Source organism: Nyctibius grandis, chromosome 12 (genome assembly GCF_013368605.1).
Source record: "Nyctibius grandis isolate bNycGra1 chromosome 12, bNycGra1.pri, whole genome shotgun sequence".
NCBI classification, from domain to species: Eukaryota; Metazoa; Chordata; class Aves; order Nyctibiiformes; family Nyctibiidae; genus Nyctibius; species Nyctibius grandis.
The window spans coordinates 3,658,078-3,681,425 of NC_090669.1; the positions used below are offsets into that span (position 1 = coordinate 3,658,078).

At 46.5% G+C, this 23,348-nt stretch overlaps 1 protein-coding gene across 1 annotated transcript; it reads left to right on the forward strand.

Moving 5' to 3' along the window:
* The first annotated feature begins 2,506 nt into the window (after positions 1 to 2,506).
* HSF4 (heat shock transcription factor 4) lies at positions 2,507 to 21,838 on the forward strand. Its single transcript, XM_068411586.1, has 13 exons — positions 2,507 to 2,571; positions 3,518 to 3,669; positions 4,801 to 4,928; positions 5,964 to 6,088; positions 8,336 to 8,411; positions 9,875 to 9,939; positions 12,837 to 12,936; positions 13,677 to 13,801; positions 15,697 to 15,921; positions 17,808 to 17,913; positions 19,355 to 19,420; positions 20,869 to 20,956; positions 21,550 to 21,838. Exons 1-13 carry the CDS (start codon positions 2,507 to 2,509, stop codon positions 21,744 to 21,746), a joined length of 1,518 nt encoding a protein of 505 aa, XP_068267687.1. The 3' UTR covers positions 21,747 to 21,838.
* Positions 21,839 to 23,348: the final 1,510 nt, after the last annotated feature.

Here is a 23,348-nt window from a genome sequence, read left to right on the forward strand (position 1 = left end):
CACTGCTGTTTGTGTTACTTCACATGTGTTTGTTACCAGCCTTTCACAAATGCCTTGGAAGAAGGCAGCAGATAAACAGCGTTCAGACCTCAGCCTGAAACCTGTCGTTTAAACAGACTTCAGACTGGCACCCTAAATAGCTCACGTTTTGGAAAAGCTTTACTTGATTTTTCAATGAGTCTGTGTGATGATCATGGTGATGTGTGGATGTATTGTCTGTACGGCTTCATAGGGATACATTGCTTTGCTTTGGCTTCTTCTTTGTCACTGAGGCATTCATAGACTAAGTGCAATCAGAGAATTAAAATTGTTTGTACCCCTCGTACAGCATTTTGATACCACATTGTGCTTTTGACCTGACTAAGACTTGCTGCAAAGAATGTGATTTGTCTTCAGCAGGGAGTGATCAGATAAGTTGTGTGCGTAAACTTGTTCTTCAAAATCAAGAATCTATAACAAAAGCAGATTTAAAGGGAAGAAAAGTCTAGATCAGCCTTTCTGTCATGGGTTTGTGTCCAGTAGAGTTTTCATTCAAAACTTGAGAGGGGTTTGAGCTGTGTTGCTATCCAAGGCAATGGTGGATGTCTGATGTTGGTATTACATGGCCATATTTCTGAGAACCACCCAGTTTTGGTATCGTGTGTTTTAAGTAAGGACTTTCAAACCAGGAAGGATTTTCTGACATATATAAGTAGTCCCCTCTCTGTTACACTTAATAACATTGGGTGTTTTGACTGACCACCACCACCATGCTCTGCTTTCCTCCAACCTGACATAGGCTACAGCTACATTCTTGGGAGGTTTTGGTAAGGCTTTTTGATGTCTAAGTTTCCCGTGTTGCTTGTTCCTGTGCTTCCCATGTTCTTCCTCTTCTATCTATCAGTGTTGTTGGAGCTGAGAAATTGTGTGCATGCCTAAGACTTCTGGATGTAATTAGAACTCTTAGAAAATAGGACCTATGAGGACCTATGAACTGTTTCTTAGCATGAAGGAGAAGAGGTGGAGAGGAAACGTGGCAATGGTTTATATATACGCTAAAGGCTGTTGTAAGGTAGAAAGGAAAAGTCTGCTGTCTGTGTCCATGGTAGACTAGACAAGAAGTAATTAAATGAATTTTTGAAATGAAAGATGCAGTTAGGAAGAACTCCTAGCAAATTCCTGGAGTAGCTTGTGTGGGCTGGGCACAGGGTGTCTGCCACCATGGGTCTGTCAAAACCAGCTAAGATAAGCAACTGCCAAGACTGACATGCTGCAGAGTCAACTTTGCCTTGGGCAGAGAAGTGTCTCCCAGCTTGTGCTCCCACGATGTAAGACAAGCAAGGCACAACTGCTGTATGGGACAAGCTGGCACATGCACGGTTCATGGGTGAACAAGCAGTGACTCCAAAGTCTCTTGTGTCTGTAGGAAGCCTTTTGGGTGTGCCAGCTTCTGAGAACATTGCAGCCCTGAATTCAAAGGAGTGACCTCTCCAGAGAGGCCATAAGGGGATGTTCAGGTACACGAAACCCTCCTGTTTCTCACTTTACGTCAGCCTGCCCAGCCTGGGACACGCAGCTGTATCCCAGGGAGAGTGAGTGGGCAGAAGCCCAAGGGAAGCAGGATAAACCAGCTCTGTCCACAGAACAGCCTTTGCAGCGCTGGGAAACCCTGGTGCCTGCTGTCACGCCTGCAGACTCAGTCTGTGAGGATCATTTCAGCGTACGGATTATTAGTCAATCTCTTAAGCACTTAACCAGCCTTTGCTTCTGCTGCATGGGGTAAAGAGGATAGGAAAGACCCTGGTGATGGCCAAAGGGCACTGTTGGGGCAAACAGTCCTGTTCGGCGTTTGCAGCAGTGAACAAGGAGCAAGAAGTACAGCTGACCCAGAGCTGCATGTTTTGGGCATGCCAGGTTAATTGTTAGAGCTGACAAACGAGCCAGAGCACAGAGGGAACTGGCACCGTTTGGTGAGGGAAATGTGGTGGCAAGGAGTAGCGCAGGGCAGCAGGGTTTGCCAGCTGGCTGTTTTCTGGAGGCCATGGGCAGGCTACAGGCACACACCAGCACCTCTTTAGTCGCTGAATTTTCTCGTGGTCCTGATTACACTCCCTGTTTTAGAAACTTCCAGGCAGCCCTGAGAGCACCCATGCAGCTACGGACCCTGTGGTGGGTGCATGGTGGTACTAACTCTGAACACAGCAGGAGGGTGACTGTGGCTGTGCTGGTCTCAGACCCCTCCCTGACAACATCAGGCAGACCCTGGTGTCTTCAGCTAGCTGTCCCTTGAAACTTAGCTGCAGCTGAGTTGGTAAGTCTCTGATACCTGCTGATGGCTTTGCCCTGGCACAGGTCTCTGCATCTTGCCTGTCCCTCCATAAAGCGGTGGTGAGCTTAGGTTGCATAGCTGGGTGGTTCCCCCGGTAGCTGTTTGCAGCTCTTTGCAGCTCTTTCCCTCTCCACAAGCAAAGCCAGTGTGAGCCCCTAGATACTATTTTATACAAATGCCACGTGTGCCTCCAACTCCATGTCCAAAATCATGATTCTTCATTCCTCCAAATTCCCTGTGCTGGCCTCCCATCCAGAGCAGAGGTAGGATTTAAGGGGGTCCCCTTGTCCCCATATCCTGGGGACACTGAGGCTGTTGAGGTTGGGGATTTAGAAAACGTTGTTCCTAAGTGTTGGTTACACATGAAAATTAATCGCCAATTCTTCTGTCCCTTAAAAAGGTTGCGTGAATTGCTGTTTGCAAAATGTTTCAAGGCAGCTGCAGTGTGGTGTGTCTCACAGGCCCTCTCTGTACCAGCTTGACTGTCAGCAGGTAGAAGGCCAGGCAGGGAAAGCCTATGGCCTGGAGTGTGTCTGTCTCTGCCAGGCATGCCAGGCAGTTTGCCTTGTTTTTGCAATCGTGGATCCTGGAAATGCAACCTCAGAAATGGATATTTTATCTGGTTAACATACACGTTGCTAGCTTGGGCTGTAAAGCGTGGGTGGTAACGTTTTGCGGTTGCCCTTGCGGTTGTGTACTTTCACAAATAATCAAGAGAAGGTGCACAGACCTTCTCCTTGAGTGTGGTGTCTCCAGAGATGCTTTGCTTGCTTGCCTTGCTGTGTTTCTTGTGCCGTGTCTCCAGGCGGTGCTACTTTCACGACTGCTGTGCTCTGGAGCAGATGGGTTGGAGTTAGACCTGTACAAGCAGATCGAGGGGGTTATAATGGCAATTCCCACTTTCCAGGGCCTTCTTCAGACACCAGAGTCTTTCTGTGAGGTCTGTGCAAGGGAGGACAATCACAGGCTACCAGCTGTTTGCATGCAAAAGTCTGCAGTTTCTTTCTCACATCCAAGGCTCCAAACTAAGCAGTGGCAAAGCTTAGTAGGAAAAGGTCAAAACTGCAGTCATAGAGGCCTGACCGTACCAGAGCTGAAAGGAGCACATCCGTCATTGAAGGCTATTGTCACTCTTCTCAGCTTGAAGGTGACAATTCAGAGAGCACGACTTCCCCCGCTGTAGGAGTCAAGGGCCCCTCTCGTGGTCAGGGATGCTCCTCTGACTTCGACTTTGTCCTTGTCTCCTTTGCAGAATGGCACCAGCTTCCATGTGTTCGACCAAGGACGCTTTGCCAAGGAGGTGCTGCCCAAGTATTTCAAACACAACAACATGGCCAGTTTTGTCCGGCAGCTGAACATGTGTAAGTTCAACCTCCAGAGCCTGGGCTGTGGGGGTCCTACAGACGCGGCGGGAGTGACCAAAAGTGCAGTGGGACAGGAGGCGTGAAAGAGAACTGTGGGTAGAAAAGTTGAGATCTCACGTATATGCGTTATTGTGGCATTATTGATTTTGCCAAAGAGAACTTGCCCCTGAGATCCCAGGGGAGTGATTTCCTTGCACTGACCTTAATTCCAGCATGAAATTTCTGTTAGATTAAATCGTAAGATGTGAGCTAAGAAATCTCAGCTACCAGGTTTTCTGCTTCTCTTGCATCAATTTGATGACCTAGTATTATTTCTTTTCCATTTTATTCTATATGGGGCTTTTTCCAGCATCCTGATACTGTGACACCTCCTTCAGAAACGGCTGCTTTCGAGGGTAACGTGCCCAGTATTGCTGAACTAATAACAGGCAGTACTTCTCCCTGCAAACTTTGACTTGGTGATTGGACATTTTCACCCCTTAAAGGAGGTCTAGGTGTAGTTTTCAGCCACATCTAGACCACGACTCTATTAAATATGGTTCTTTTCTGATAGTTTTTGAAAGTTTTTCGATGACTAATTCACAAAGCTCCTCAGTAAAGCTTTAACTTTGCTATTTTACTGTACAGTAGCACTATTGTAAACCTTAGGCCAGTCTTTAGATACAGTTTAGAAACCTTTCTAGGACTTCAAAGTACTCAAAATAGATTTCCAAATGTGCGTGTGACCCCTTTTTTTTTTTTTCTGAAAGTGGCACCTGATGCTGGTCTGTGCCTTTGAAAAGCCTTCCCCTGAATCCCTTTGGCTTGCAAATCAAACCAGAGATTTCGTAAGAGCAGGCATTTCGGCTCCTGGCAGAACAAGGTGCCCAAGGGATTGCCTACGAGGCTTTTGTGGTGTGGGCCAGCGGCAGGGGTGGCCCATGGGATGCGCAGGGCTCTCCCTCATGCTGGATTTCTTGTAGGTATGGCCCAAAAGTGTGCCCAGCTGTGGGGAGGGGGCACAGCTGTGCCTTGAGCAGCTCAAAAAGTGGGGGGAGTGAACAGAAATGTCTTCAGAAGTGCTGGGGGTGGGAGGCAAGGAGGAAGGCCTGGGTCCGTCTGCCCTTCACCCGCGTCCTCTCCACGCAGACGGCTTCAGGAAGGTGGTGAACATCGAGCAGGGGGGTCTCGTCAAGCCCGAGCGGGACGACACCGAGTTCCAGCACCTCTGCTTCCTGCAGGGCCATGAGCACCTCCTGGAGCACATCAAGAGGAAGGTGAGGGGGTAGCAGGTGGGGGGACACGCGCCAGCCAGGCCTCGGTGAGCCCCTGGGGCGCCACAGATGCCTGTGCCAGAAGGTTCCACAACATGGAGAGGCTGCGCGGTGCTTCTTCAGAACATCCCTCAACAATACGCCCCACAGCTAATGGTCTGTGTGGAGATGTAGCTACCATGCTATACACCGCTCAGCATAACTCCAAGATCACCCTGTGGTCTGGTGTCTGTCCTCTACATATACGTGTACAGTTGGGGCAGGTGTCCTTGGTGTGCAGGGCCTGGCTTTCATCAGAGTTTTGTCTGCGTTTTTTTGCTGTGTTGCTCAGTATCATGAGACCTTCGTGTAGTGCTGCATGGCCAGGCTTGCTTTGCACCGCTCTGCTTTTGAATCATTACCTGCTTTTCTGGATCAGTACGGCAGAACCCCTGCAAGGTCTCCCAACAGTCATCTCCTGTTAGTATAGAAGAGATAACCTACTTCTGCCCTCTGTTTGCTCTTTTAACCTGTTGTTGATGCCCCAAAAGGGCTGTTCCCTTAAGGAATTAGCATAGCAACTTCAGAAAAGGGACTTCAGCAAAAGCCTTCTGGAAATCCAAGTGTAATATGCCAATTTGAAGCATTACCTCAGGCTCATCCCTGTAAAACATGAGGCTGGATTGGGTGTCTCTGTAGTTAAAGTAGAAAGATTTAATCAAACAACCTAGTACAATTCCTCCCTGGTCCTCAAAATATGCCCCTCCCCACCCCCCCAGCTGATTTGAAATTAGTCCCCACTCTGGTGAGCAATGTTCTGCTGCCAACAGACCCTCTGTACGAAAGGATTTGTCCTGCTCTTTGCTCTATTTTATCACTTTGGCCTTTGCAATAATACCCTAAGGATAGTTGAGACTCTTGTGCACGTCGCCTGTCCTAGTATTTCAGCACATCAGAGCCTGGCTGGTGGAAGTCCTGCACCCGAGCCACAGCAATGACTCTGTCCATGACCCTTCTTGCGTTGGTAAAATCCACCTTTGATTTTTTTTTCCTCCTCAGGTGTCGGTAGTGAAAAGTGAGGAGACCAAGATGCGCCAGGAGGACCTCAGCAGGTTGCTATACGAGGTACAGATACTGAGAAGTCAGCAGGAGAACATGGAGTGTCAAGTGCAGGACATGAAGCAGTGAGTTGAATCCTACTCAGGCTGCTTCTTGCGGGCATTTGCTTCTCTAGAGTTGTTGATCTTGGGGAATGTTTGAAAGGAGGAGCCTTACACACCTCCCTCCCAGGGAGCATGTGCTGAGCCAGGGACTAATCGTAGCTACTAGATCTGTTGAGACAGTAACATGTAGGATATTTATGTAGACCTGATGATCTACAAAATATGAATTAATGCTCAGCTTCTCTGTCTTCTGTGAAAGGCAGACATATTCTCTTCATCTGTTTTCCCTTTACACATGAGGAAAGCGCAGAGGAGGCCATATAGGAAATACATGTGTAACCTGGAGACTTAACTCAGATAACTGTATTTCCTCCAGATAGAAATGATGGTGAAAATGTAACTCTTTTTCTTACGTGTAGAAGAGTCCTTGGCAGAAATGTGATGGTGTCCGCTCCAGCTATTAAAAAAATTTTAAAATCTCTGTCATCCTCCACGTATATAGGAACATATGTTCATATATAAGAACACAAGAACTGCTGTAGCATTTAGTCCATGGACCCATCTCTCTGAAGACTCTGTCTTCTGACATGGCCAAAATTGTTGTATAAGAGCAAATGCAATGCTTCTTGCACATGGCTGCCTGGCTGGCAGCTGTCTGAGACTGGGATTTTCTGAGTCAGACATGGTCACTAGGGATTTAGTAAATGGATATGGTTTTATAAATCATGGACTTGGAGAGTGTTTTATTTGCCTGCAGAATTTTAATCCTTACAGAGAACTTTGCTTAAAAAGCACTTGAAAATCAAAAAGACTTAAAAACCTTCTTTTATTATCAAAGGTGATAGTTATACATCACCAGATGACACTGGCATCCTGGGCCTTGAGAAAACACCATATACTGTGAAACTTCATCCCAGCCCAGCACCTTATGTGCAACAGATAAATATTTTTATCCTACCTCAATTTTTAATGACTCCCACACTTAGCACATGTGTGAAATCACACCATGAAATCCAAGTACAGTGGCAATGAAAGAGTTTCTAGGCTTGTATCTTATTTGTAAGGAATTCCAGTATTGATGATTTGACCTTGCCTTTAGTTTATTCTCCCTTTTGATTTGCTCACTCCCTTCCTCCATCTGGCAAAAGGCAAAATTGCATTCAACTGATGAAAATAATACAGTTTGTATAAACTAAGGCAGACCAGAAATCCCAGGCTGAAACCACGTTAAGAAATTTACACTGGTGAAGAGCCATTAGGACATAACTCCAGTACAAGCTGTCAGATGCAGGAAAGCTGCTTTGCTGAAAATCCCATCAGTACCAGTGCAAAAAGCTCCCTGCAGAGATTCTTGCTGTGCAAGCTGCTATACTAGGGCAGCTACTGTGCTCTTTTGAGCCCTGGACCTTATCTTCCCAGTTCTAGCATCAAACCACACTAGAAAGACTAAAACCACCTATGGGATATGTAGCAAAAGGATTTCTAAATTTCACCAGTATGACAGGTTTTGCCTGGCCTGTTGGATTTGGTACATCCATACACTCTTGAGATAAATTGACTGGCAAAAGCTTTTTCAGCATGGACTTGGCTGGCATCCAGTTTGGAGGCAGCACAGCAAATAAACTCTGCATCTCCCCATCCCTCTTCTGAGGCTGACTGTTCAGGTAAACCTGTAAGTCCCCTCTGTACTACATTTATAGACAGAAAATAAATATGCTCTGTGCAGTTGCAAGCTGGACACAGGTCTGTGCTGGATCAAATCAATGACTCCCACTAATGAAATCATTACAATCCTTCTAGTTCAAGGCTCTCAGATGCAGACGCATCCCTTTAGCTGCTCTAGTCACTCTCAAACATGCCTTTGTACCACCATGTGTATGAGGTTGGGCTTCCTTGGCTCCTGCAGGAAGAACAGTCTTGGTCATCCAAATCATTCAACGTCACAAATCAGGCCTTGCTGAAATTCTGAGTTCAGGGTAAATGCTCCATGAAAACGAAACACACGCTCTCTTGTTACCATCCCCTGTAAGTGTTGACTTCTCTTTATTTGTTCTTCCTCCATGCTTTGGTCTGTAGTTCTTTTGAGGCCAAGGAGAAACAAGGGAAGCAACTGTGTGACCCCGTTTGGGACACCTGAACAGAGCCAAGCACTGCAAGAGCCCCAGAGCGAGACCCACTTTGCCCAATTGGCTCTACTGTGCATCGTGGCAGCACCGTGGGCTGCTGGGGTGTTTCTGTGCTCACGGGAAGTTTCTGTTTCACTTTCAGGCAAAATGAAGTTCTTTGGCGGGAAGTTGTTTCTCTCCGGCAGAACCACTCACAGCAACAGAAGGTGATCAACAAGGTAGTGGTCATATAAACTCCAAACTTGCTTGTACTGCATGGTGTATGTCCTCCTCTGTTTTTTTTTCTTGTCCCATAATCTTCTCCATACTCTGATATCACAGTATATTTATTTTCCCTCTCTTTCAAATTGTGTGATGTTCTTACGTGTCCTGTGGAAAGTGGTCATTAACAAAGCATAGATTATGCCCTCGAGCAAAAGATTTTAATTTCCCTTTCAGTCTTTGCTGTGATGTTAGAAACCCCTTTTCTGTCCAAGTCCTGAGCATGAGAGCACAACTCTCACCAGTTGCCCCGTATTGGCTGTGTTCTGGTTGTGTCAATGCTTTTGGGCTTCCTAAATCTTTCCCCTCTCCTTCGTGCGAGAGAGCAGCCTCCCTCTCCTGCCAGCACTGAAGCTGCAGGCAGCAGAATTGGCTTGCCATTCCCCCAGTGGGGACCTCCAGCAAGTGTTACATTTTCTGGTGTTACTGGTATAGATGAGGAATTGTTGTACAACCTTTTAGACTGAAGGAGCACTGCGGGGCCATCTCCCTTAAAATCCAGCATGGCCCGTGCTAGAAAAGGCCTCTCCAGTGATTCCCAGATGGTGCTGACATGACTGAGCACGTCACATTTCCCAGTCCCCCTGAGAGCCACGTTCTGACCCTCACGTGGCATCACAGAGTCATAGGACTGGATAGAAATGCACGAGGCTATCAAACCTTCCTCCAGCTCTGAGGCTGCACCAGCCACACCGCTCATTGTAGAGGCATTTATGCAACTCTATTTTGTTATACTGAGCAATGAGTAAGAGGCAGCTGTGATATATAATTATAATGCTCTCTTTGTTTAGAGGTCAAAGCAGAGCATTAGGCTCAAGCTGACCTGGGAATATGTTGCTAAGTGATTCCTCTCCAAAGCCATTCTGCATCCTTTTTAGAGTCCTGATATATCAACACTGAATTTCACAGGGCTGAAAAACTCAACTGAAAGAGCTAAGACCTCCATCCAGGTTCTTCCCTAGGGGGTTGCCTCTTTCACTTGCAAAGTCTGCCAGCCTTTATAGAGCCTCTTATAAAGGTCTCTAAAGACTTTTATGGAGGCCAAGTCTAACTCCAGGCCTCCATACTTGTGTGCATGTGTACTTGGCAGGCAGACTCCCAAGTCTCATAGGGCTAGCTGGAGTTCTGCATGCACAGAAGTGACAGAGAAAGCGCTGAGCACATGCATCTAGCAGCCTTCGCACAAAGCAGGCACCTGGCTGTGTTTCCTGAAAGCTGGGCAGGTCGTTTGTGTTCTTGGAAAGCTTAGTTCAGTTTTGGGCTCCGATGTCTCATGCAATTTAGCTCCCGTATTTCATGGCTGCTCCCAGCTTTGGGGGGGTGTCGGGAGGGAGGAATGTGTGAGATAAGAACGGCTGCGAGAGCAGGGAGTGCTGAATCACTGTGCTGATTAACACCGGATTTTGATCTCTCCTGACAGCTGATTCAGTTTCTGTTTGGCCAGCTCCAATCAAGCCCTAGCAGCGCTGGGATAAAGAGGAAGCTGTAAGTACCCTTGTGTGGTGCACACACGCTCACGGGTGCATAATGCTGCCCCCTCACTAAAAGCACAAGCTCAGCTCGCCCAGGCAGGCGGTCACCGGACCAGGGCACCATGGTGATGGGAAATGAATGGGCTGAACTGCTGAGTCAGACCTGCTGACATGCCCCATTCAGTGGTCTTTAGAGAAGCACCGTGTCAGCTCGTGACCTTTATTTGGGGAATACAGAGTGAGATGGGAGATGGGAACACTAACTAGTGGGAGGGTAAAAGGGCAGGACCCCACTGCTGGGCCTGCAGGTTCCAGTTTTGCCACTTGTCATCAGTGGGAGCAGGGCTGGGTCCAGCCATCCTACAGACACATTTAGTTTGACCCACAGTCACTGAATGGGGTGTGTATCCGACGCAGGTTTGGTGGCATGTAACCTGCACGCCTTACAGAGAGGAAGGTGGGAAAAGATTTTAGCTAAGGGGTATCTTTAGAGTTATAAATAAGCTCTTCAAGGCAAGTGAGTAGAGGAGCTTGAATTAGGAGGCTTAGTGCCTTCCAGGAGAGCAGCCATGCATTTCTTGCTCCATGGTGTTTGTGATCTAAAGAGGGAAGACAGGCTACTAAAAGGAATTTGCCTTTGTGGCTCAGGCTGAGCCTGCCTCCTGTTCCCACCTTTATTGCCCTGTGGCCTTTGGCAACTCAGAAGCTTATCCATGCCTCAGAGAAAGGAGCCCGACTTCCCCAGGATGGCTGCTCGGGGAGGTTGATTTTCTTTAAGTCAGTGTCCTTGTTCTTGGCTGACTCTTCTTGTGAGGATTGTAAAAGAAACACAGGATTGAATGAAGGAGCCCTTAATCCGTACAAGCAAGCTGGGTACTCTTACTTCTGCCTACCCACTCTCCTGAGCCTCTTGGAAGGGATGAACACTGCATGGAGAATGGTAGCAAAGAAAAGGGCTCAAGGGGAGGATATCAGCTGCTCTGAGTCGCTGAGGTCCATGAGTGGGGAAATTTTCCTCCAGTGGAGCGGGGAAGCAGAGAAATGAGATGCCAGATCTGATCTCTCATTTCCACGGTCAGGGCCATGCCCTCCCTGTAAAAGCTTTGCAGCCCAAGAAATGTTGTCTTAGACTACAGCTTTTTGAAAAAAGCAAATCATTAGTTAGAAACTGTGCTGAAAGGGGCGGAAGAGCACAGAACTATCTGCATAACAACTGTGTTGGCCTCCTTACGAAGGGGGATCACACTGATCCAACCCAGCTGCTGTTTGCACAGTATTGAGCATGTTAATCAGAGTTTCTGCTTCCTTGGACAACAAAGGTCTGTGTTCAAGGAACCTCAGCTCTTGTGTCTATATCTGCCCTTCTGTCTTTCACAGTTTTGTTTTCCTGCCTCTCTGTTAAAGGACTGCAGGGAAGCATAGTGTACAGCCTGGAGCAACTGTTGGCACAGGTCTGAGCGCTGACTGGGGGCTCTGGGTAGGTTCGGACAGGGTGGGCAAATCTGTAGGTCCTACAGGCACGTCTGACCTGGGAGATTGCTAGGTGGGTTAGACGCCAAAGTTACTTTGATGAGAAATGTTGGATGGGGAGGTTCATGTGTGGCTCCTGGAGCAGAGCTGACACTTACAAGTTCATAATGTCACAGGGCTGGCTATGGTATCTTGGTGTGTACTGAAGGGCAGCTTATGCCATAACAAGGTCCATGTCAGGGTGACTCTAATGTTCTTTATTCTGTGTCTTTAGTTAATGTCATAGAATAGAAAAAGGCTGTTAACGAGCTGTTAGGCAATACTGAGATCTCCAGCAGTGTGGTCACTGTGTCCTGCTGTATAATGCCCTTCACTGTGGGAGCTAGTTGGAGTCTGAGCAAACCCATAATTTCTCCCAACATATCCAGCTCCAGTGTCTGTAGGATGAAGGGAGCTAGAAGTTATCTTCTGTCAAGCCTGTTAGACATTACTGTGGAAAAAACTGTTGGCTTTCCCTGGTGTCCTCTGCCAAATCTCTGTCTTCTAAATGAGCGCTGCAGATGCTTTTCCTGGCTGCGGGACAGGGGGAGGAGAAGAGGGATTTGCTAGGCAGTTTTATAGGATCATCACAGCAGTAACAATAGTGGGTGTGTAGCAAAATAGACCAGTTCCCAGCTTCTCTGGGACTGTGTCACCAAGGACTGCCACCCAGGAAGTGTCCTGATGGAAAGGCCGTGCCACTTTGAGGCTCATTCTCATTTTCTCTTGGTTTCAGTCATTTACTAAACATAAAGCACTCCTGCTACAGGACCCAGCACGCAGACCCGCTGCTTGTTGTCAGTGGCCATCTGTAAAAGCCTGTCAGTCATTTTTTTTAAAAGCCTGGATGCAATGAGTTTGGGCTGTGCTTTGCTTTGTGTCTCCCCTTGGTTTATTACTTACTTAGCGAATGCACGGGTTCCTTTTTTGCAGTGCTGTGTGCTGAGATGTAGCTTTGCCAAAGAGGCCCTGAGGGCGAGGGAGCTGGTAACGAGGCCAGATTCTCAGTATTGCACTAATAATTTCAGCGCAGCTACCTCCAGTTAAACAAGCTGAGGATCCAGCCCAGAGCTTGAAACCACTAGCAATTAGAAGAAAATATTAATTGGATTTGTTCAATTCAAAATATGAATTCATTATTTTACTCGTGTCTTTCAAATAAGGCCTAGAAAACCCAGATCGTCCCTTCTCTGTATGGCTAATGCCCTTTTTTAATGGTGACCTCCTCCAAAACTGTTGTTTCACTTCCTCGTCCATAACACTGGACAAGAAAGTACCTTACAGCTGAGGAAAAACAGAGTACCCAGGAGAAAACAACCCTTGGCTGAGAGACATTTCTTGTGTGAGCAACCAGGAACCAGGCAGTATGTGCTGGGAAAACAAACTGGTTTCTCTTCACAGACCTCTGATGCTTGACAACGGGATCTCAGCTCCGCAAGTGTCCAAGTTCAGCCGGCATTTGTCTACGGACCCCCTCCATGACCCCTATTTCATACAGTCGGTAGGTTTACGCCCGCCTCTGAGCTTTGTGGGATCTCTTTGCCAGGGTGGAAAAATGTTTGAAGCAATAATACAGATTACACAGTAAGTAGTTTGGCAAGAGTTTGGCAGTGAAGAAGAGAAGAGGTTTGCAAAGCTGAGTGACATTTATTACTTCTTCAGCTCCCCAGTTGCAGGGAGGGGTGCAGGCTTGCGTGCGCTTGTGCTGTGTGTTCATGTGGGAGGCCATAGGTCGTGGGAGGTAACACCGAACTCTCCGTGGTGTTACCCCAGCCTGGCTCCCCTCAAGGGCAGAGAGGAAGAAGTATGTTCTAGAAGTGGGTGCTATGATCTTTCTGACCAGAGCCAGGTTTTTGCAGCCGCAGAGGGATCCCCACCACCCTTACCCACCAAAGCAGACACCAGACATGTGACATGTCGTGCAGTTAAAATACTTGGGCTGGCACGAGAGGCCCATACTCCCTCTGGAGGAAGTTAAGCAGTCCAGGCAAAATGTCAGACGTGGTAAAACCTCTCAGTAGCTGACAATTCAGTCACAGGGCTTATTTTACACCTGCACCTCTGCGTGGTTGGAGGAAAGACCAGAGGAAATTATAATGTTGCATAGTAGGTAAAAGCTTTCTTGGTTTCCATACAGGGAGGACTCAAGGGCGCAGTGAGTAAACTCTATCTATCTTAGGGCCTTGGGCTTGTTCTGGTCCTCAGAAAGTTAAATCTATATGATTTTTGCTTTCCTCTTAGCCATCGACAGAACCTGCCTCTTGCTTAAACAGCCCTGCAATTGCTGGAGGACCCATCATATCTGATGTTACTGAAGCATCACCATCCAACATCATAAATATGCAATCCCCTCCTGAAAATGACAGGTAAACACATTTGTGATTAAAAACAGGGCAAGTCGGGTATGGACATGCATGACTTCAAACGAGTTTTTCCTGGCTGTCATTCTACCAAAGTTTCTGTCTGATTCGCGAATGTCTATAGAGATGGTGGGCTGAAATATTTTTTTCCAGTTTGCAACGTGGGCCAGATTTTCAGAATTAGGGGGGGATAATAACAGCGTAACTTTTGAAACTGTCATGAGTTTCATGCTGAGAACTGCCACTCACCTCTTTGAGAAGTATTTCATGTTTCTTTATATTTTGTTCTCAAGACAGGGGCTGTCTCAGACTTTATCAGATAATGAGATACTAACACTTTGTTGGGTTTGTTGAGAGAGAGAGAGAAAGGAAGTTTCCTTTTGGCTTTGACAAAGAAGAAACAGAATCAAAGTGTACATCTTTCTGCTAATGAGAATAAAAAGGTTGCATCACCAGAACTTCCGATGTTTAACAAACTTTTCTGTGAAAAGGTCTCAGTAACTTAAGAACGGAATGCAGAGGTATTTTAATGCTTATCTCTTCCTGCCGCAGACATGCAGTGTATTTAGGGCTAGTAGCAGAAGAGCTACAACTGTGTCAGTGGAAAGTAAGTAGACAGATGAATCATGGAAACAGTTTCTCAGGCACAGAGGCAAGGCAGTTGTGCTCTAGAAATTGCCTGTAAATCTGCCTAATAATTTAATTTTGATTTTAATTTTTTACGCCATACCCATAAAATTCGCTAGAAGCATATAAAGAGCTCCAGACAAAAAAAAACAACACACAAACAAAAACCAAAAAACAACACACCAAACCTGGAAGCCATTTCTAAAGCAGAAAATTTTTAATATAACTTTTAAGTTAAGTTGCTTGTTTCTGCTAATTACCGAGTGCCATCTGGTGGCTTCTAATCTGTGCCGTGCCTGCATGCCTCGGGAATCAGCCAGCCACTGATGAGTACAGGAGTGTGGTACTTCCTAAATCAACATGAGCTTCTGGTGGGAGTTTAGATTCACAAGATGAGATGATCAGAATGCAATGCCAAGGAAGGCTTTGTAGTGTCACATACCATCCCCTATATGTGACACGCTCATGTGTTGTCTTGCAGCAAAGTTAGTCTGGGAGTGTTGTAAGATAATATTTTTTCAGTATGGCTTTCCGTGCCCCGTGCCTGTTGATCCGCATGCCTTTGTGGCTTGGCTCCAGCTGTGCGCACTCACAGGGAGCTCTGAAGTCTCCCAGAAGTAGCATAGAGTAGATTTTTACTTACAAGATGCTGCTGTTCAAAACTTCAATGTGTCATATGTGCATCTAGGAATAACGTGGGGTGCCTCTCCCGGGGAAAAAGACAAACGTCTGCTTCCAAACAAGTAAAACATCTGACTGGGACTGTCAGGTCTTGATAGGTTCTGTTCCCAGTCCTGCAGGGCCGCGAGATCCTGACCTGTGTCACTGGGATCTCTAGAGCGCTTGCTGGTCCAATCCTCACTCCAGCGTGCGAACGTCTTACTGATCCCATTCCTATCTCTAGGGTGGAGACTTTTCTTTTTCAGGGGAACCTCTCTAGCCTAGGGACCCTTTAACCTGTCTCAAGCCTAACACTCACCTGAGGAATGATCAACACATTAAAGTAGATTTTCCATATTTGCAAAATGGGGCAAATTCAGTATAGCTGTGGCTGATGAAGTGAGTGGAGACATTCCAGCTAAGCATGTTTCTGGAGCTTGCTGAGAAGAAAACAAGGTTGCTTGTTTCTTTTGCACATCTAGGGGAATGGAAAGACTCTGTGGGGCAGTTTGCTGGGAAGTGGAGGCAAGCCCTTGTGCTGTTGCCCTTCCCAGTAGCACGAGGCCTTTGTGGAGCAGCTGTGTGCGTGGTGCTAACTCTTGTCTCTGATACAGGGAGAAGTGCCTCATGCTGATCAAGGAAGAGCCAGTCAGCCCCGGAGTGAAAGCCACCGCTGAGCCTGATGTCCCCCTGACAGGCTGCCGGGCTTGCTCTGAGCCGCCTGTGCTCCCGGTCGCCATGGTTCAGTCTGTTTTGGAAGGCAAAGGGAGCTGTGGTGCAGCCCCACCAGGGACTTCACAGCCATCGGAGAGAAGAGGCAGAAGGGCATTGCTGGACAGGTGAGGGGAGCGAGGGAGAGCTGTGGCCCTGCGTGTTTCATCGCCCTTTCTTCCCATTAGTGGAGGAGAAGGGGAGGCTGACTTTAAGTGGCCTAATGCAGCCTGGTGAGCTCCATCCTGTACCTGTGGCACATGCTTAGAGGACCCTTGAAGCCCAGGGGACAGTTCACAGGGGTAGAGGGTCTGTGGATGACTTGCTTGAAGGACCCAAGAGAGGAAAAGCTGTTAGAGCATGTGCATCAGAGTCACAGGAACAGGCTTTGTGCAGTGCGAGGGATTTGCCCCAGGTCCAAGTGCAAGCTGGAGCCCAGACCAGCACCCGTGTCTGCTGACTTGCAGGCCCCTGGACTGCACTACACCTCCAGCAGCTTGCGTGCCTCTGTCATTTGTTTTGTTGTGTATTCAGTTACATAAAGTCATAAGGAAATATTTGTCACTGGTGTTTCTGTGCAGTGAATAAGGTGTCACTTGTGTGCCAATACGCAGGCAGTGATGGAGGATGACAGTCAATCATCATCACCATAACCTCTGCATTAAGTGGGGCATAGATCTGATAAAGCATCAAAGCAGTTATCAGGGCCAGGCTTGGGCTTGAGAGCTAAATAATTTACCCCCTTTCTTTTCCTCTCCTGTGCTGTGAAGTCAGACTTTTCTCTTTAGTCTGCTCTCCCTTTGCATCTCCTCCTGTCACCTTTCCAAGGTGACTTTCCTGAGTCAGCACTAGATCTGTCTTCATGGGGCAGCCAGTCACTTTAGCCCCATCACGTGGGCCACATGTTTCTGGGGAGGTACCGGGGAGCTGACACTGCAAGAGATCTCGGCTTCCCCATCTCTGACTAAGAGTGAAAACCCAGACTTAGCTGCATTGCTGTGCTTGTCTCCTGGGACTGGAGGGGCTCAGTAAAACACTAGGGAATCCAAAGCATGGCTTTATAAAAGAGTATAAAATCATGGCTTAAAATCATGAAATAGCAAGTGAGGTCACTCGCAGGGATGGGGAGTTGGGAGTTTGCGTTCACTGAGTGCAGCAGACTGTTACAAAGGGATGGAGGTTTCATTATTTTGAAGCGAGGGCTTCAAGTACTATGCGTGTGACAGTCGCCCAGAGGATGATGTACCCTTGCAAGGGGGATTAGGACAGTGTCGTTGTGCTCAGCCACAGGGCGATCTGGGTGAGCTGCTTTTGGAGCTGTGGCCTGCCACGGTCTGAGACTGCAATCCCAACAGCACCGACGTTATGGGTGAGTGTACAGCAGACAGCAGCAGCAGGAAAGTGCGTTTGCAGCTTGGTGGATGACGTGGAAGTTAACTGCAGGATTCATTCTTGATGGCAACTGCAGCAATGTTAGGAGGACTAGGGGGGGAAAAACCCAAAACACTCAATAGGGTTATCAGAAAGGCTTCTATTCTATTCCTTTGGGTCCTTACAGAGAGCCAAATTCCTCCTTCTGAACCCACTGGCTACTTAAAAACATTTTATTAAAAGAAAAATCATCCTTTTTTAAAGACTCTGGATTTTAAGAGAAATTTTTGTAGGTTTTTGCGGGGGTAAACACAGCAGGGCCTCACAGTTTCTCCTTTAGCTGAATGTCTCTGGTAAACACAGCCGGCAGGCTGAATGCCTGCAGGTAAAGGTCACTCCTTTAAAAGCCATTAGTTGACAGTAATTCAGCCCTCTTGGACCCAGGAGGATGGGAATACAGCCTGCTCTGGATCCCAAGTGCCTCTTTAGAAGGATTTCCTCTAAGGAAAGCTTTATTTTTTCCAGTCTTGAGGAGATGTGCAGAGACTGTCCAACCTCCTGTTGGAAGGCTGCCAAGTCCTGCTTTCTATTTGTATCTATGCAAATCTCATTCATGGCAATATTTCCCCTTGTCTTTTCTCAGAACAGATATTTCAGACCCGTTGGAGGGCACCGACTGGAGCCTGGAAGGGCTGCAGCTGCTGCTGAGGAGCCAGCAGTACGGCCTGGAGCCCGCCAGCCTCTTGGATGTGAGTGTTTGACCCTTGTCTGGGGCGGCTGCGGGAAACAGTTGCCAAGTTCACAGTGGTACCTTTGGGCTGTAAATCAGATCGTGCTGCTTGTTCTTGTGTGGCACTTTATCTGTCGCATGCTTCCAATAGAGTCACAGCTCTGTATTGACCTGCTCATAAGAACTGGCAGGATTTCAGACTTTAAATGATGCTTTCTCACATTTCTTCTGAAAATAGACATATTTGAACTTCTAGGAGCACAAAACACAGTGCATTTGGTAAAGACATCATCATGAGACCTAATGCATTTATGTAAAATAGATTAAATACGACTCTTTAGCTAGTTTGGTAATTGCTTTGGGTGAGTTAGTTTATTTTCTGTGTATTCTGCATCTTAGATACTCCTAGACTGTGTTTAGCTCTACTACCTTCCCCTTTTCCTCACTTTCTGGGAAGTGTAGCTGATGTTGAATTCTCTCTCTGCTGAGAGATTTATCTGTCTGCAGTTCTCAGGGCACTTTTCTTTAGAAATGGATGGTGGCTTTTTTCTTAAGTGTATATGCAGAAATATGAAGGTCTGTTTATTTCTCTCTTTCACTCTCTCTCTCCTTGTACACATAGTTAGTATATGAAAGGTTTTTGCCAAGAATCAAATAACTCTGTACATGGCAAAAGAGTATATATGTCAAAGATGTGCTCCCTTGAGGAGGTGCTTCAGATACAGGCACGTGCTAAGCTTGCATGGATACACAGGAATACAAAATCATTTAACAAATCAATCTTATTCTCTTAAAGCCAGTTCCCAGGTGTCTGTGATTGATTTTTGACTTCACGGAAAGCTTTTCTAGTGACTTGCTTGATCATTGGCTCCGTTGGTTTCTGTTTCTTGTTTCTCATTAGGCGGTATTTTCCTGTCACTGACACACTTTTCTCTCTCTGTGCAACTGAACATCACCAGAGTGAGAATGAATCATAAAACTGCACCCCAGATCAACAGCTCCTTTTCCCAGATCGCTCAGACTTCTCAAGAAATTGCCATTGATGCAGCAGTCATCTGCCCTGTGCTACTGTGTTTTGGAATGCTTTTAAAAAAACGTATGAATGTGGAAGGGTCTTAGGACCCAAGAGCAGCCAAAAAGGGCTTTGACCTGCATGTACAGTGACACAAACAGCTGTCCTGGTGTATGACATGACAGGCAGCAAGGCTGGCGGGTCAGCACAAGTGCCCACGGCTCAGCCCTTGCTGTTCTGGCTGTGCTGCACATCAACACACGTGCGGCTTTGCCTGCAGCTTCAGTTACTACATCAGAGCAGGTGAGGCACAGGCAGATGCTGCTTTCTGGCACCTCTGGCAGCAGGGCTACAGCCCCCAGCAGACAGCCAAGGAAGAGAGCTGAGGATACGAGTATCTTGAACCTTTACACCTTTCAGAGCCTTAATTATATTCTTCTCCCAACAGGTCTTTAATCCAAATTTATCTTTGAGTGAGTGGAATTTGACTGAAATGGAAGCCAGTATGTCCCCGGTAAGAAACGTGTATTTCTGAAATATGGTAATAATAATAATGTAATGATGAAGCAGAGCTTGTGCCTAACTGAAGAACACTTAGTTATTTTATAGCCAGAGGGGAGAGTGTGGTAAAGCACAGCAAGCACGCATCTCCTGAGGGCAGGCTGAGAGGTTATCTTATGCTCTTGACCTGTCTTTTGCATTCAGCCAGAGCTTGTTTAGAGACGGGTGGGTGTCCTGGAGTATTTAATTGAAAGTGTCCGCTCTAAACTTTCTCTTAGAGTGAATGTCGTGTCCTACTAATACCATAGGTTAATAAAGTGTCTTTGTGCCAAAGCTCTTTATAAAATATGCTTTTATAAAGTGAAGCCATCCCTGTACATTTCAGGACCAGTAAAACCACATGCAATTAGAATAGAGGTTCATGCATACCCGTACAGGAGAAACAAGGAGAAATTGTTTGGCAGTATTTGTTTGGAATTGCCATTGACACAGACATTTCTGAAATGCATATGGTGATCTAATACACAGCGAAGGAAATGTGTGTTTCGTGGCTCGGTTCGTTTTCCTGCTTGGTGGAGGGTGAATTTCTGAGCCCTCACTGCCACAGGTCAGATAAAGACTTGGATGGTTCTGCCATCTCTGCAGATGCGCAAGCAAAGTGTCATCTATTCTAACGAAGTGTGGAAGGTCTCTAAGTCTTCTTAATGATATCACTATCCTTTTTAGGTTTTGATTTAATAATTTTGAATTTACTAGGTAATTCCACTTCCCGAGAGTTAGGAAAGAGTCTCTGAAGAGATGATAATATTAGCAAGTCTTGGAAGCAAGGGGCGGTCTCTTCTAAAAGGATTGCATGAGAGAAAAGGCCGAGAGGGAGGCTGCAATCTTCAATAGCTCAGTCCTCGAGTCCTCTGAATTTCCCAGCATTTGGTGCAGCCTACCCTTAGGCTTGCTCATCCTACAGAAAGTCATGAGCGTAGAGAAGCCTGGAAGTAATTCCTGCAGCAGCTCCACGCCTAGAAGCGCTGTGCCAGCAAAAGCTAGGTTTACTTTAAAGACAGTCATAAGCAAATGGAAAGAAAATTCCTTTTGTATTTGTTGCTGGCTGCAGAGGACTGTGGGTTTGCTTTGCACGGCAGCCGGGCAGGGACAGCCACAGTGACACTAGCCTGGCCCCTTCATGTGATGTGAGCTTCACACCATACTAGCCACTGCTACCAGGGGATTACGTCTGCCTTAGCCCTCTCCTTCAGGCATATCTGCCCTTGAGCACACGCTTTTGGCTGTTTTAACAAAGCGCAGGCGAGGCTGGGAGGAGAGGCAGGGCAGGGAGGACAGCTTGCGTTACTGGTAGGTGTTGTGCAGCATTGATGAAGCACTGATTTTCAGAAATGGCCTAGTTCTAACAAGCTCCCCTGTCTTTGTATAATTGTACATTGTAGTTTATATTTTTGCATCAAGATGCAGCGACTCACAGTGGATCTGGAGAAGAATGCAAGTGAGCTGTCCTCAAAAGCGTTCAACCCACCGTTTAACAACGCCTGCCCAGGTAGGAGCACCAGCAGCTCTCGCAGACTCGGGAATGGGGGTGTAATGGAGGTGTTAAACATGTCAGCAGCTTGATGCAACATCCAGCACTGAGCATTTGCCGCTTTGAGGGAACAAAAGACGTTGGCTATTTTTCTTTCATGATAGTCAGTCTGCAGTGTTTCCACAAGAACTGCTAAGCTAGTTACTGAGCAGTGGGAAATGCATGGGGGATAAACTGAGGTTAAATGCAATTGAACTGCCTCTGCTCCTGCTTGGGTCCACATCAGTGTCTCCACTGTTTTCTCTGCATGTTCATCGCCACCTAAGAGCAATGGGGTGATCCAAGTGAAGTAGGGGTGGTAAGAGCTGTACGGGTCCTGGGTTTCCTCTGGCTCCTGCTGCAGAGGAGGTGACCCAGTAGCTGCTAGCTCGATTTTAACGGGCTTTTGAGTGAGTCCAAGTTTGACTCAGGTGTTTCCATGCATTTTTTTTCCTGGAGTGAGACCCCTCACCTCCTGTTGCAGTGGGGATTTGCCACTTTTCAGTTCCACATATGTAAAGTCTGGTAACTTGCTTTCCAGAAACTGAGTTTTTTGTTGTCTGCATTCCTAGGGAAAGATGTCGTTCTTGAAAGCACCCAGCAGTTCCTCATTGATCGTCAGTCAATCTTTGGAAATGACCTCATCAGCTTGCCTGAAAGTTCATCACTTTATGTTCCATCTGAAAACATGGCTTCCTACCTGTCCTCTGTGGGTGTCCAAGGGGATATCCCATTAAACCTGAGCTCTTCAACTGACAACAACCAGTGATTTCGCTTCCAAGAAACAACATCTCCCTCCCACCCATCCAAGCATCCACAGGTTTGAATGTAAAGAAACAAAAGTGACTCAGAAACACACAAGAGAGATTTTTTTTTTTTTTTTTTTTTTTGCACCCTTTCTTTTTGAGTAGATGGAGATGGTCAGTAGCTGTTGCATGACCCTCCCTGCACCTGGATTTCAGTGTTTGCCCAGGATAACAATTTTAAAACAAAAAACTGCTTTTGGTGCTTGCTCCTGTAGGGAGGGAGTGAGGACTTGGCAGGATTTTTTTTTTTCTTGAAAATGCTTTTAGAAATTCCAAATCTTCTAATAAAATTTAAGTGAAGAATAGCTTGAAAGTACATCAGGGACTTCATAAAATAAAGTGATCCTGACTAGTGTCTGCAACAGCAAACTGTTGGATTTTATTGGGGCAGCACAGATTAGCTAAGATGCCTGACCCTTCTGGATGCTGTTTTTTAAATAGGAAAATAGTTCTATATGCCAGTCCAATGCTCTAAAAATATTCTTTTATCCATTTTCTGGTTTTGGTGGGATGTACTTGTGCCTCTCCCTTATCCCTCTAGGGTGAATAGGAAAATGAAGATCTCTCGGGGTGTGCAGAAGATCATTTTCTGAGTGACCACTCCAGGCACGTGTCTCTGGCTCCTAGGGGAGCTACAGACCATCACAGACCCCAAACACATCCCATGCTAAGTTGAGAGGGTTTGTTGTTTGGGATTTTTTTGCCCAAAATTTATTTTCTCTAACATAAAGGCAGGGCACTCCATACTTTAAAAAAAGGGATAGTATCTTCTGCACACGCAGTTTTCCATGTGCAAAGAGGACTGAGGGAGCGTACTCTGGGTTTTGGTGCTGGCTGAGTATTCCATGTCCAGTCCAATGATTTTTTTCCTTGGCCTTGAACTGTTCTATTTCCCCTGAAGATGTGCCTGTTGATTCATTGATGTGTAAAATCTGATGAACCAGTTTAATTGATTGGATCCCCTTTTTAGAAGGACTCTCAGCTGCTCAGTGTAGGAGAGAGGCAGAAGGGTTAGTCCACCATGTCCCACTAACTTTTCTTCTGTCCTTTGTGCATCTGAGACCAGCCTCCAAAGGTTGAATTAATCTTCCTCTTCCATGTGGTTTCTGAAAACTGAGTTTCTCAACAAAGCAGAGCTTTGTTTTTTATGCTGTAGTTCTAATGAGAACGTATTATTTCTTTCAGTATCCTCTGAGTTGCTTTTCCTTAGGAAAGCTACACAAATGCAGTGAGACAGACCCAGGAAATTCAACTAACTCAGGCCTCCTCAGGGCTTAGACAGGGAGGGAGAAGCCGTGCCAGTATCATTTGAAGAAATGCTCTGCCCACTTTCATTGCCATGATGATTCTCGGTTCTAAACCGTATTTCTGAGCATCGTGAATGGTCAAGCAGCATCTACCCCAAAAATGTAGTCAACCAATCAGATGAATGCAGGCTCAAATTCTCCTTAATAAGATAAGCACATTTTAGGTGGACCTTCCTGTCTCAGCCCTTTTCTCCATCCATTTACCAGTATGTGAACAGATGTGTCGTTAGTTCAGAAACATTCACTTCTGAGCCCGTT